Source organism: Peromyscus maniculatus, chromosome 12 (genome assembly GCF_049852395.1).
Source record: "Peromyscus maniculatus bairdii isolate BWxNUB_F1_BW_parent chromosome 12, HU_Pman_BW_mat_3.1, whole genome shotgun sequence".
NCBI classification, from domain to species: Eukaryota; Metazoa; Chordata; class Mammalia; order Rodentia; family Cricetidae; genus Peromyscus; species Peromyscus maniculatus.
The window spans coordinates 6,809,001-6,824,520 of NC_134863.1; the positions used below are offsets into that span (position 1 = coordinate 6,809,001).

At 40.7% G+C, this 15,520-nt stretch overlaps 2 protein-coding genes across 2 annotated transcripts in view; one reads left to right on the top strand and one right to left on the bottom strand.

The window, feature by feature from the left end:
- The window catches only part of LOC121821659 (immunoglobulin lambda-1 light chain-like), a 755,041-nt gene that overhangs the window by 400,751 nt on the left and 338,770 nt on the right, over nt 1–15,520 (top strand). The window lies entirely within an intron of this gene.
- LOC143268055 (uncharacterized) overlaps nt 1–15,520 on the bottom strand; it is a 99,790-nt gene that overhangs the window by 68,876 nt on the left and 15,394 nt on the right. Inside the window, exons 4-8 of the mRNA XM_076548522.1 lie at nt 12,144–12,214; nt 11,452–11,476; nt 8,187–8,288; nt 2,099–2,166; nt 1,387–1,408 (exon numbers count right to left, since the gene is read on the bottom strand). Of these exons, the coding sequence (XP_076404637.1) occupies nt 1,387–1,408; nt 2,099–2,166; nt 8,187–8,288; nt 11,452–11,476; nt 12,144–12,214 (288 nt within the window). The remainder of the gene's footprint in view (nt 1–1,386; nt 1,409–2,098; nt 2,167–8,186; nt 8,289–11,451; nt 11,477–12,143; nt 12,215–15,520) is intronic.

A 15,520-nucleotide genomic window follows, 5' to 3' on the forward strand; every position in this document is an offset into this window, starting at 1 on the left:
ATCAGACCTACTCCATCTGCATCACCCACATGTGAGAGAAAGTATGAGAGAGGGTGGTTCACCCATTCCTGTCTACACCCGGTGAAACCACCCTGATGCATACAAGATGAGCCTCAGTTTCCACCAGTTCATGCTACTGAATAAGGTGACATCAGATGCATTTTAAATTCTGTGGTTGTATATACATTGAAGACGTAGATATATTAGTATTATTCTACATAGGAAAAAGTCTTAAGCTTCTCTATAGATTTATATATGAAAGAAAATAATTTGCAACAGTATACACAATTGGACAGAATTATGGAATTCCCACAGCACCTTCCATTTTTATTGGTGTTGTTTGTGTGCTACTTCAGGAACGGGAGATCCTTCCACATCCTGAGGGGCAACAGCTTGCTCCTGACAAATTTCCCTTAAGAATTCAGGAACTGGGAATGCATTATAACAGGGAGTCATGTCAGCCTCATGACAGAAAAACAGAGGAACCTAACAACTGTGTGTTTGTCCATTTGATCTGACGGCTTGTTTCCGGGTACAGTCAACAGAGTGAGAATGGAGCTTCAGGAGGATCACTGAATCAGTTAAGCAATACATGGACTGTGTAGGTAAAGTCTAAATTCATGGCAACGTGACAATAGAGAATACTGGAAAAAGCCATGTATAGCAAAAGCCTAAGTGAAAAACCCCTGCCCCATCTCCCCATGCAGTGTCTGTCTCCCATTCTCAGAAGCGCTGATCTGACTAGAAGCTTGTGGGCTTTCTAACCTTTCATTCTTTGGAATGTCTGTATGTAGATGAGAAGTAATGCCCTGGGCATTTCCCCTCTGTGGTAGTCACTACAGGGTCCTGATCTCTGCAGTTTTGACCTATTGAAGGCAGATGCTGGGATGCTGGAAGTTAGGGATTACTAAGTGCTTGGGCTACGAAATGTTTCTTGATCAATTCTTGAACAGCCTCATCACTTACCTCTGTGCCATGGTTTATTCTTCCATAGAGTAGCACACAAACAAATAAATGTACCACATGTAATGGGCTTTGAACATATATACTGTAGGTAAAGTTTTCATCCTAATTTGTTAATTCATTAGTTTGTCACAGGAGATTTGACTGGGTAATCAGGATACCTATCTTGGGGAAAAACAGATTTAGACACAGCCTGGTACAGAACATCTCAAACAATCTAACGAGATCAGATCTGAATCCAGTGACAGTAGACAACCCCAGTTTTTTTTTTTTTTAACTTCAGGTACTACTTTTTTTTAAAAACCAAAATCCAAGTTCTTCCCTATAGGTGGCTTAGATCACAGTGGTGCATTAGACATGAGGATACCCAGTAATTATACTTTTCTAAAATGTGTCTTAACAAGGAGATTTTATAATACATACTGGTATGTTTTCTAGACTCCACCTGAAATTTAAAGGAAAGAAAACAGTTTGAGGCACAGGTCATACTAAATTCTGTTTACATGGGTCTTTAGAACACATGTTGACATAGTATGATGCCAATCAAAATGGGCAAGAGTCCTATGTGTTAGTATATTATGTGACAATGTCCCAGAAGAACTGGGACTCTATAGTTTGTGCCATTCCCACTTTTGCTGGTTCAAAGGCCAAATTAATTTGTTTGGTCTCTGCTGAATGTTCCCTAAGCCAAGCTGCATCTTTATAACCTGACTGTGAGATAATTCCTCCTCCAGCTGGGCCTCAATTATTTACACTAATCCTCATGCAGTAGAAGTCTTACCACTCAACATCTCCATGCTGAAACCCAGAAACTTTGGAACATAAGTAGAACATAAACTGCATCAAGATTTTAGAAACCAGAAGTGGCTGTCAACTTCTGAGTGAAAATTATACACGCATCTAAAGAGGAACCCTTTTCTTCAGGAGAAACTATCCTCTCACACAAACTGTGATAAATGGCACTGCATACTTTTATGTTCAGTTCAGTCAGGAGCAGGCTGGCACAATTCCAGTTCCTTTTCTCCCTGAGCTAACCCATGATGCACCTGGCTTTTGTTAACTGAATTTCATATCGACTACAATGTAAGGGACAAAGTAACTTTTTATATTACTTTGAGAGGAAAGGCAGTCTTACCTCCACCATCATCACGGGTAGCTCTCCCTGTTTTCTAGAAGAAAATGTAGTGGAGTTTTCGTGTATCTCTAAAAAGACAGAAAGTAACTTGTCAACACATGGTATTGTTTTTAATTACTCCAGGGATGTATAGAAGTCTATGTGGCTAGCATATGTGACTTGATCTAATTGTTCCCCCCAATCCACTCCTCCTCTGCTTCTCTGTTCAGAAAGGGGTAGGCCTCCCGTGGGTGTCAACAAATCATGGCACGACAAGTTGCCATGGAACTAAGCACCCCCCTTGCAATAAGGCTGGGCAAGGCGATCCAGTATAAGGAACAGAATCTTAAGAGCCAGCCAAAGTGTTAGGAATGGTTTGCTTTCTGCTTATTCCAGAACTGTGGATTATATTACTGTCACACAAATTAAGGCAAAGAGAAGAACTGAAGAGAAATGAGGAACAGAACTTTTGGCTTCCTAGACAATGGGAATCTAAATCAATGTGGAAGAATCTTTCACTGCATGAAAGTAAATAAGTCTTTCAAAATACACACTGCATTTATTCTGGTTGGAGGAAACCATGCATGTGTGTCTGTGTGCAGGTGGAGTTAGGAGGAGCTCTTCAGGGGTCTGGTTTTCTCCTTTCACCATGTGAGTTGTGGGATTCAACTGCAGTTAGGTCAGCAGGCTGGGCTGAAAAAGTCATTATGCACTGATCCAACCTATCTTTTCTAATAAAAGAAGCTTTATGATTAAGCAACAAAATACTGTCACTTCCTGTTTTAAAGCAGGGAACAATTGATACTTCCTGAGGCACATGTCTCAAATCTATTTCAACCTCCACCAATCCATATATGTTGACTCAGAATTTATCACTAGTTATGATCCATGCTAATGTATCCATTTTACTTGGGAAATTTTACTAGGATGAACATATCTGAAAATATTCTTGCCTATGTTGTGTGTACATTATTCCCTAAAGTATAGCATATCGTGTATTATATTTTGTTATACTGTGCTGAGTATTGTCAGTATTCTACAGGGTTCTAAGGAGCATGGAGAACATGTATGTGTTATAGCCCTATAAGACACAGTGTAATATAAGGGCTTGATTAGTTTCAGATATTGGTGCTAAGGAGTCTGGAAAAAATTCTAAGGAAATACTGAGACAACTGTACATAGTAACACAACTCTGCAAGTCATGACGAAAGAAGGAAAGGAAGCATGGAACCACCTTCCAAATTCACATTATCTAAGAATTCATCCAAAGTACAATGTGAAAGAATCAATCAAAAATTCCAGAAATTTAAGTTCAATGTTGAGTTAGTAGAGCAATTGGGAAACAGTCAATTTGGGTATAGCTGACAACAATGATATTATCAACTATCAAGTACCAACATTTATGGAATTACCACACAAAAAAGAGCAAAATTAACATATGTCTCAAATTTAAAGGTAACACTGGACAGAAGTCAGAATAAGAAATATATCCTTTTCAATTGGCACAGTATAGTCACAGTGTACCATCACATAGTGTACCACTCTCAGAAGAGCACTTGCATGTAAGACTGCACCCACACCACCGCCTTCTCCTCCCATCTCGTTAGTTCCCTTTACTTTGTTCACATCATATACACATATGTAATTTTATTTTTACATAAAAACCTAGTCCTTCAAATGAAAGAAATTACCTGGGACTTGCCTTTTTCAATGAACATAAGACATTTAACATGGCAAGTATATTCACTTACATCTATGTTCTGCAAATGACATAATCCCATGCTCCTTAATAGTTTACACAGTGTCTTACTTAGGGTTTCTATTGCTGTGACCAAACACTATGATCATAAACAACTTGTAGAGGAAAGAGTTTATTTCAGCATACAATTCTCTCTTCACACTCAGTTTCTGGGGGAACTCTGGACAGGAACTGAACAGGGTAAGAACAGAGTCAGGAGAGGATGCAAAGGCCATGAAGGAGTGATGCTTACTCACCAAGGCTCGCTCAGCCTACTTTCTTACAGCACTCAGTGACACCACCATAGGGGTGGCACTGCCTACAGTGAGGTGGGCCCTCACATATCAATCATCAATGAAGAAAATGCACCACAGGCTTGCCTATGGGTGAATCTGGTGGCAGCATTTTCTGAATGGAAGTTTCCTCTTCCCAAATGACTCTGGTTTGTGACAAGTTAAAAAAACAAACAAACAAACAAAACAAAAAACAAAGACAGCACACCTGGATTTCAGGGAGAAGGGGATTCTGACCCCCGTTTTAATTTTTGAAACTATAATTCAGTTACAACATTTCTCCCTTCCCTTTTGGGGAAGGGAATTTAAATTAAGCAAAGTATAAGTAACCTGAAAATTCAAGATGCTAGGAATATGACCTTTCATGAAGTAAAAATCACATATAGACTACTCTACTTCCTAAAATCTTTTCTGTTAATATTAAGCTCCTTGTGGTCTGGCAGCTTTATTGGTGAAATTAAGGGTTAAGGCCAACAACTGAAATGCTATGTATATTAGAAGCAAGGAACTATATGAGAAAGCCACAGACGATCACAACTTTTGTGATTAGAATCTCAAGGATTTTACGATATGTTTGAAATACTTGACCTTATTGCAATAGTAATAGAAGTTGGTTATGAGACTGTTGCAGTAACGTAAAATGTATTTCAGGTAATTGTATCGTGTGTGTGTGTGTGTGTGTGTAAGTGCCTGACAATTAAAATATGAGAGCTAAAAGAGGGCATGGCATACCATGATGTATCACCCTTTCTCCTTTCTTTCAGACAGGGTCTCTCACAGATGCCGTAGATAGGATGACAGCTAGCAAGCACTAGAAATACTACGGTCTATTCACTCAACAGCATGGGATTACAAATATGAACAGTTCTGTCCAATTTTTTTGTATGTGTGTGAGCAGATTCAAGCTCAGATCTACTGCTTTTTCAGTAAGTATTCTTCTCATTGAGCCATTAATTACCTCAATGATAAATCTTATAAAGCTATTTGAAATGGCATGTTGATCTTGGTTGCAAATCTCTCAAACAGAACTCACCATATGGCCTGTAAGTGTGTAAATAATGATCAAATTTAAGATTTTATCATACTTCATACATATTTTGTGGAAATAAACCAAAACAGATAATGGCCTGTAAATTATGCATGTATGTTTTAATCTTAACTTCATAATATTTCTAGGCCATGTAGTATACATGTAAGCTTTGTACAGCTGGCACAAGTCTTTAAGGAAATTGCAAATACAACAAAAATAAGTAGGGACTTTTTTTCACAAGGTCAATGTCAAGGATACGCACCTTCATTTTACTTCATTTAGGGAAAGCTATAAGGAGAGAGATAACTCAGTGGGGTTTCTGTCCTCCCATGCAAAAGAGGCATTCTGTACAGGACAGGCTGCCTCCAGCCCAGTTACTAGTGGAGAGAGAGTGGAGTGTTGGGTCAAATTTCAGACAAGATACCTTCCTAATTTGTGTCATAGCACTGAGAGTTTCATGAGGGCCAATGTGATGACCACATGCCAGTCACTCCTTCACCTTCTTCCTTACAATCCCTAAGGTTTGGGACAAACTTTTCTGGGTTTATTGTTCTTCTAATATACAGTCTTGCCCTGTTTATGGGACTTCCTCTGGCTGACTGAGTCCAGCCTTTTCTTCTCTCTTCACATATCCATGCCATACAGCTAGGCATCAGGAGCCCTTTAGCTGTGCCTACCAGATCCAGGACTGAACCAGATAAACTACTAAGATTTGATATCTTTGCTCTCAATGGCCTTTCCTGTCCGGTGAGTTTGGTGAGGAAGAGATAATTAGAGATAATACAAAAGGCAAAGAACTATCTGGACTGAGTATGGGAGCATGCCAGAGGGTTAGGCTATATTCTGTGGACAGTGTGTTCTACTATACAGTGTCAGGCACTAAATAATTAGTGGAAAAGAACCTCCAAGACTCTAAGGATAGCCAGGCACAGAACACAGAATGAACATGGCACCCAGGAAATAGGGAAATTTCTGGAGAAGGATAAAGGGCAAGAAACTGTAATGAGGGATATGAAGTGTGTGCGGCTAGAGGTGGGGTCATGGGGCTCTGTAGGACACGCTACTCACAAGCAGGAGACCCAGAGTATACAGTGAGTAACACAATGCATTAATTCTACAAACACTGCCTGTTATGGTGGAGCCAAACACAGCTAAAGAATGAGAGAATGCAGGAGAAGCCAACACACTTGTGGGGATCAAGGGCCTTGAGCCTAATGAAGAGGCTCCAAGGAAGACACAGGAAACTCATTTCTGAGATTATGAACTCCTTCCCCTAAAGAAGACAAGTCAGGAAAGCCTATAACAAGTGAAAGATACAAATGGTGACAGCACAGAGGACAGACACAGCCCTGTGACCAGATAGGTGCCAAGATAGCCGATACCCAAGTGCCTATAGTCCTTTAGTCCTAGGAACTGAATGTTGAATGTTCTCAATATTGAAGGCTAAACCAAGAATTTCTGAAATGGGGCCAAGTGTGTGCTAGAGTTCAGGATCTAATATGGACGTCAGACCTCTAATCTCCCTTGTCTCGGCCATCCTGTATGTCAGTCTGAGGTGAGGAACACTGCCTACAAAAGAGTTCAAGTCACCAGGTGGTAGGTGCACACCTATAATCCCAGCTCTCAGGAGGCAGAGGCAGGCAGATCTCCATGAATTCAAGGCCATTCTGGTCTACAAAGAAGTTCCAGGATAGTCATGGCAAATACACAGAGATCTTGAGAAACTAAAAAAAGAAAAAGAAATAAAAGAGCTAAAGTCATACACTGAGCCCTTACTCCCAGGACATTGTAGCCTTGGGGTTTTGACAGAACAAAAAGCCATTCTTGGGTCTCTTTAGCCACTCCACCCTGTGGGGTCCATGAAGTGCTGCTACAAGACCTGGGAGAAAAAGAGAGAGAACCTGTTTCTCGGGCATCATTGGGATCACACTATAAGACATTTACCTATGGGTCCTGGTAAGGAGAGAAAGTTGTTCCCTATAGATAAATTGGCCCTGATACAGGTTATACTCAAAAGTGAAAAACAACACTTCATAGGCTCCATGATGCTGAAACCCAGCTGTCAAACTGATGAGGTCTGTGTCCTCTGGGCATGCCCTTGGGGTTTATCTTGATTAGATTAAGTTAGATGAGAAGAGCTGTTCCCTATGGGTACGAGCATTCCCTTCGATGGGATTCTGGGCAGTATAAAAGTAAGAAAAGTCAGGAGAGTACATTCATTCATTTTTCTTTGCTTCTGGGCTCTGGTTGCAAGGTCACTCTCCCTCAAGTTTCTGCCTCTACTGCTTCCCAATTATGGACTCCAAACTCAAACTATATGGCAAACTAAACCTTTCTTTGCCCACTGCCTCTGGGAAAGTAATCCTAACAAAATTTCCAAGGAGAGGTATAACAACATTCCAACGCTTGTGCATTGGGAGTGGCAGAGGAAGAACAGTCTATGTGTTCTTGGAAATACAGTCTTTAAATAACAGAACCAGGAGCAAAGCACCCTTAACCCTGCCAGTGTTAACTATTATGCATTGGAAAGAGGAAAAGCACACAGGTTTCTGTGTCCTTGCTGATCTTTCCCACTCCCTTGGCCTCCCAAGTACAAGGTCTAAGATGACCATGCCTAGGGCTCTCTCCCAATGGACCTGACTAGAAATGCCTTTATCTAATTCAAATTTCATCCTCATTCTTGAGATTCTGGACATTAAACAGATCACTCTTGAGACTTTCCACATCTGCATCATCCATGTCTGGGACAAAGTGACTGAGAGGGTGGCTCAGTCATTCATGCCTACCCCAGGTGAAGCCATACTCATTCATAGGAAAGTCTCAGGTTTCCTATGGTTTACCACTACTTAATGAAAGGCAAAGGTTACCTTTAACCTTTAAACCTATTTATCCTATTTAAATTCTGTGGTTGTATTTCTACAGATAAGCTAGACAAATTAACAGTATCTACACACTAAAAACTACAGCAAAACGTCTCTATAGATTTATAAATAGTGCATAGTATAAAGGGCATCTATTATACATAACTGAACATAATTCCCTCAGTACCTTCTGTTTTAATGTATGTTTCTTTGGAGGTACCGGACATAATCTGAGGTCCATCCGTATCAAGTGGGATCACGGTTGTTTTGATGGTCCTTTTCTTTAGTACTGCAGAAACAGGGAATGCAGTCACAACAGGGAAAGTTATGTCAGCTTCACATAGTTGAGTGTTTGTCACTTGATCTCCTTATTTATTTTCAGGTAAGTCACTGTAATTAGAATGGTGCTTCAGGAAGATCACTGTGTCAGTGTCCAATTAATTATGCATCACATGATGATGTAGATAAAGACTATTATGGTCACATGATGTAGGTAAAGTCTAAATTAGTGCAGATGTGACAATAGAGAAGGAAGAGCAATGTGACTATGTTACGTTGGTGTGGTGACTGATACGCAGCGTTCAAATCCCAGTTAGAGCATCATGACACAGTGAAATCTATGCAATCCCGCTGTGATCACATCTTTGCACCAGTGAACTAAAAATTCATAAGGACCCCCAGGAGTCTTATCGGTGTAAAAGATATGTTAAACCCTAAGGAAAAGCACATGGATTGTACAAGTGTTCTATGATGTTTGTGAAATGTAAAAACAATTCAATTAGACAAGAATGACTGAATCCTGAGCAAGTGTTTAGTGTGCTACACAACAGTGACCAGTGGTTGTTTAATTTCATTCTTTTCTTATCCGGGATATTTCACAGCTCATGCAGGACATATGGTATCACTTTAAGTAGGTTCAGAAGGTAAGCAGCTGTGTATTCCTCTAACTTTTTAACCTTGGGTACCATGTTAGGCATATCCATGATGCTCTGATCAAAGTCCCTGCCAGATATAAGCAAAGAGATAGATGCTGTGCCTTTGATCCCTGACTCCAATTATGTATTTCTTCCAAAATAAGTTGTAGAAGGTCTCTGAATTAGTAAACACAGCCTTTCTCCAACATCTTCATCCTACCAGGTACCTCTCAGCAAGTGACTCTGATCATCAAGGACCCACACTGAGAGGTGACTTATGCTTGTGCCTTCTGTGATGACTCAGAGTCTAAGTTATTCTAAATGAAATTGTCACATGAACGTTAGACCAAAAAAAAAAAAACAGTTCCTTTAAATTGGCCAACCCTGTATAAACCCTCAACATGAACCGACAAGAAAAGGGGTCTAGTGCTTCATGGTGTAACTACTCTCGAGGTGCCAAGAGATAAGAGGAAGGCAGTGGCTGCACAAGGCATGGCAGTGCGTCTTATCTGCTCACTGTTCCCTCATCGTTTTTAATAAAATATGTGATTCTTTGAGAATTCCATAAAATGTATTTTGATCATATTCATCTCCACTCATCACCCTAACTCTCTTGATTCCATTCATATCTCTCCACTCCTTACCAGCTCTGTGCTCTTTTAGTCTCCCTAAGTAATTCACCAAGTTCAATTTGTGCTAATCACATACATATATATGGGCATGTGGCCAACCTCTGCAATTCAGTCAACCTGTTACTGGCAGAGTCAGCTTCTATACACTCTCCTTCCATCAACAGATCTTCTATTTCAGTTTATTATTTTTGTTTTTTCATTGATTATTTGTTATGTTTTGTTGATGAAAAAGGCCTCTAACCCAGGCTGGCCTAAAATTCACTATTTAGAAAAGGCTGGTCTTGAACTTATGACTTTCTTGAATCTACCACTCTAAATCAAAGATTACAGACTGTGTAATCCTGGGTACATTACATTGAGTACTTGGGATGAAACTCGGGTTTTTAGACACGATAGGCATGTACTAAGCCAATCACCATAAGAGCGCCACTTAACACATCAGCTCACTGGTGAGAGCCCGAGCATGTAGACACCACCAATGTGGATAGAATGATGCCCAGTGGCACTCTTCCCTGCTGCCTGTGTAAATGCACCAAGAGCAAAAATGGAATAGGCAACATGGAGTCTAACTACCCATGACAGGAAGTAGCCTTACTGCTCACTGTCCAGCTCTCCTTTACAAGTATATTGTTGGTTGCTCGCATAGGACCCATATAAGATCAAAGAGGTCAACACTGTGGTTTGTAGGGAAGAGAGGTTCAAAAACCTTTCTCACCCCTAACTAAGAAGCTATTGGTAATTTATGGCTTCTGTGTGAGGGAGGGAGAGATTAATTAAAGGTGTTGTCCCTGTAGCATTATCCCAGGTTCAGTGGATGCCCCTACATGTTTGCATATATGTTTAACATAAAATGGACTAGCAAGTTATTTTTTAAGGATAAAATTTGGAAAAATGTAAAAAGGGAGAGGATCTATGAACAGTAAGAGTTATAAGGGATGAATAAGATGAAATACGGTGCATAAATATATCAAAATTAATAAAATTATAATAATTAAAAAAATAAAATTTAAATGAATTGCTGGATTGATGATGCAGCACAGATCATTAAATAAATGATGACTGGAAATCTTAGTGCACACTGTCCTTAAATTTTGTGGCTCTTTGTGCCCATGCCAATATTGTCTAATCTGTTAATGCTTTTCTCCAAAACTTACAGGAATACATCAGATCTAAGATAAATCGACTTTGAACTATTCATCCCACTCTCCCCTGTACTTTAATTGTGGGCTTTGTCATCTTAAAAGGAGCACTGTGCTCCTCTACCATTCAAAGCAGTGACTGTCTGCTGCATGCCGAGTGACACTTCCTAGGACTTCCAACCACCACAGCCGTCACTGCAGTGTTTGGGATCCCGGTAGATCTGCCTTACTGCAGGCAGATGTAAGAAGACAGAGCTCTCCACAGGGATTACTGTGCCCTTGATGAGGTAAGAAGTGGCTCTTAAGATGCACAGCTAAGGAGCCTCATCACTACCTCTTGAGTTCTAGTTAACTCATTTATGAAGGAACACAAGCATGTAACTGACCCTGCATATCTGAGATGAGGTTTGAATACATTTTTGTAGTTACCTTGTATTCTGATTTTCAATGTACACATCTGTAACTGGAAATTGGGTTGTGAAAAAGGCATCCTACTTTTGGGGGAAAACAGATTTAAACAAGAATCGAAGTACAATACCCTCAAATAACAAAGGATTACTATTGAACACAAGAACCATAGAAATATCCATGATTACTTACTTGCTGTGGCCCTTGCCTTTAAAAGAAACTAAGAAAAAAAATTTAACACAACAATTCTCAAATCATTAATATGTTACATCACAGTGGTGTATCACACAAAATACAACCAGTGTTTTCACAATTCCTACCTCAGGTGTGTCTTAGGAAAATGATCCCACAATACATACCACATTTATGTTTTATAGTCATCACCTGCAATCAATAGGAAAGAAAATATTTAATGTCATGATCATGCTGAGCAATGTCTACAAAGCTGTTTTGCCCACTAACATTGTGTGACTGAAATCAGGACATAGAAGAGTAGTAACAAAGAGACTATATTAATGGGTACATTATTCGATGATGTCACAGAGATCTGGGACTCTGTCCTTTGTGATACAAACTAGTACTGGGCATACTTTTTCTTATTCAATGGCAGATCAGGTAAACCTATCTGGCCTATAGAGGGTTGCAAAACTTATATCACATACCATCTATAAAAACTTTTATATTTCACTAAGGTATTTTTTGTTTCTAGACTATGGTTTACAAATAACTTGAGTATATGGTTGGAAGCTTAGTGTGTCCAGCTTGAGGATGTTCAGAGGATCTTTCAACCATGAGGACTGGTGTAAACTAGAGGCCCCCACCTTGGTGGGATCACTCATACAGCAGGACACAAAGTTGTGCCACATTGTGATGTATGCTGTCTTGATCAGGACCAAGTTGGTACAGTTCCATTCCCTCCTCTTCCTAAATAAGCTCTCTAATATCCGTGATGACTCAGATCAGTTTAATGAATGAAATGTGATACCCACTAAAGCACAAGTGGACCACCGAGGTAACCTTTCTACCTCAGAGAAAGGAAAGGCCCTCTTACCCTCACAGTCTTCACTGGTCGGTGTTGCTCGTAGTGGGGTGAGGCCGCACTGGTGGTAGGTTCAAGGGACACTAGGGGAAAGGAAGCGACTCTCAGCTCACAGGACTTAGTATTATTACAGGGCATCTTTGCTTGATGTGAGTAAAAGCAACTGGACTTGGGATATCTTATTAAACCAAATGAACAATATGGTTGGGTTGTTGCAGGACTGTCTTCAAGGAAGAGAAATAAAGGCAGAGAGTAGCTCTGGAGAGAAATGAGGAGCAGATTTTTTTTGTTTGTAGGGAATGGTAATCTCAATCAGTGTAAAAGCATCTATTATGTGGTGTAATGATGAAATGAATCATTCAAAAATTTCTTTTTATACGTATTCTGTTTGAGAGGCTCAACAGCTGGCAGTGCATCCAGCAGAAGTGACCCTTCTGCACCTGGTTCTCTCAGTCAACCATGTAGGTTCCAGGCTCAAAGTATTGATCTCAGTCTTTCCAACAAGTGCCTTTACTGCTAAGAACTCACTGGTCCCCTATAACAAATCTTATGATAAAAACCACAGAGTACAATCAGTCCCTGAGATGACTTTCAGGGTAGGGCAATGGCTACTCTCTTCAGCTTCAGGTGAGGTTTTTACCTATGTACCTGTAGTACAGGTCTGATCCACACTTTTATTAGGGACTCAACTGCCTTTCCAGGCATGTTTTTCTGAAAAGGGTCTTTTCTGCTCTCTACCAGTGATCTTTTCAGTCTCATGAGCTTTGTGAGAAACTGACATTTAGTGATTACAGAAAGACCTAGAACACCCGGGACTGAGAATAAGGACATGTCTGGGATTTAGGACCCATTGCATGGACAATGTGTTGCAGTACGGAGAACCCACAATAAGGTAACACAAAGAAGGAACCACATAAGCTTCTGTGGCGATTATGAAAGAGAAGTGGCTGGGGAAGGAGAGGGGCAGGAGATCATAAGAAGAGAGACAGAAAGGGAGCGACTAGAAGAGGAATCCTGTTTCTCTGTCACACACAGCTCAGAAGCAGGCACTACACACTGAATCCACAGTTATAGTCTATGATAGAGAGCAAAAAAAAATCTGCAGAATGAGAGAATCCTAGAGGAGCAGACATAGTTCTGATTAGCCTGGGCTGTGAGTCTACTGAAGAAGTGACAGGGAAGCCACTTAGAGAAGAGAGACTCCTTAGAGCATAATCTCATGTCCCCAGGAAAGAAGAGACAGGTCAGACCACGCCAAAGTGGGAGACTCAAGTACTGACAGCATAAGAAACAGACACACATTATGGTGCATAGAGAACTGATCCTCTCCTGTCCATACAATTTATTCTGAGAAACATGGGCAGTATTTTAGGGAAGCTCACAAACTCAGTCTCTGCATATTGGAGGCTGAGGCAAGGATGCCTCTAAGAGCACCAAAGATCATCCAGAGGGCAGATCCTTTCTCCCTATGTCATCCATTAATTTAAAGGATCAAAGAAGGATATCACCCTATAACCCTCCTTGACTCAAATTACACAGTGTGCCAGTTAAAGTTAAGGAACATAGACCGCTCATGACACACATGAGGCTTCTATTTACCAGGACATCCCTAAGGTAAGAATGAGGCTAGTGTTGCTAGAGAAGCCTGCTAACTACTTAGCAGTCTGCAATGTCCTACAAGGAGGGACTAAATGGTCCACAGAGGACCTAGTAGGCACTACTACCAATGTCTCCAGGGAGCCGGGAAAAGGATCTGCTCATTCTTTACCACCAGGACCATTTTGTAAGTACTTCAAATGTATATTTGAATGCCCAGGAGTAGGTTGTCCCTCACCAGAGACTGGCTTTATCATAGATTGAAACCCCAAACTGATCACCACTGTTTATGGGCATGGTGATGGCAAATCTCAGGAGTCAACTGATAGGTCAGGGCTCTGGTGATGCCTCTATGGCATTATCTTGACAAGGTTAACTGAGGTAGCAAATGGTTCAGCTGTTAGTACATTACTCCTGGACTGAGATCCATGACTGTAGAAGGAGAAGGTGAGCTGAGCATAAAGAAACACTCCTTTTCTCTATTTCTGTTGCACTGGACCTCTGCCTCAGGCTCCTGTATCTATGGTTGCTCAGCAAATATGCACAACATACTCATGGTATCATGGGAAAACAAGCACTCCTTCTTTGGAATGTTTGGGTCATAGTATTTTATCACACAAACTGGGAAAGAACCTTATGCACAAATTCCATGGAGAGCTACTAAGTACAATGACAGGCTTGGACACTTGGTAGTGGTAAATGGGGATAAGCGCTAAGTGTTGAAAGACTGCCTTCAAATGACAGAGATGAACCCAAGAATATTACCCCTGACAAGGCTACCATGATGCCTTTGAAAAGGAAGAACACAGAAACCTCCTTCCATGACCTTGCCTCTGTTCTTTCCCATAAGCATAGGGTGTGACACACTACTCCAGAGACCCACTCCCCTTTGGTCAGACTAGAAATACTGTTATCTGTTTCAAATTTTGTGCTCACTCTTGACAATTTTGACAATGACCATGCCAATCTTGAGCTTGTTTACATTCAGTTCATCTACATCACCGGTATGTGGGAGAAAGTAACAGAGAGGTTGCCTCACCTGTTCCTGCCTACACCAGGTGAAGGGACAGTGACAGAGACAAGATTGAGTTCACCTTTCCTCTGTTTCTTGTTACTCAATGTTTGCAAAAGGTGAATTTACATTACATTCTTAAATCGTGTGGTTGAATTTCAGCTGAGGAACTATGCAAGTCAACATTATCTACACAGGAAACTATGGTAATATCATCACCTTTCCCTCCTATCATACAATGATGATCCACAACTACCATATGTCACCTAATGAGATTAGTGCATTTCAACAGTACCTTCTCTTTCAGTAGATGGTACATGGCCGGAAGTGTCTGCCTGGACTTCCGGTACTTCAGCATCCTTGGGGGAAATCTTCCGTTTCCCAAAGAGTCTTCTTTTAATTCTGGAAACTGGCATGCATTAACAGTAGAGACAGTTATGTCAGTTTCATGGCAGAAAATAGAGGAAACAAGTCTGTTTTAGTACACTCCATGGCATGCCCATTCTCCAGGCACCATCATCAGAGTCACAGTGGTGTTTCAGGAGCATCACTGAGTGCACTGCACACTCCAGCATGCACCGCATTGGTGGTGTAGGCAAGTCCTAAATTCATGGCAGTGTGACAGTGTGTGTGTTTCCTTGCTGAATACATGTACCTAATGAGTGCTCACCTTCAAATCACAGGCACTGACCAACCCTGAGAGGAAAAACACATGGAGCAGAGTGTACCCAACCTTTAAAGATGTATTCCCACTGGATATGGAGTGCACTGCTTTCATAAC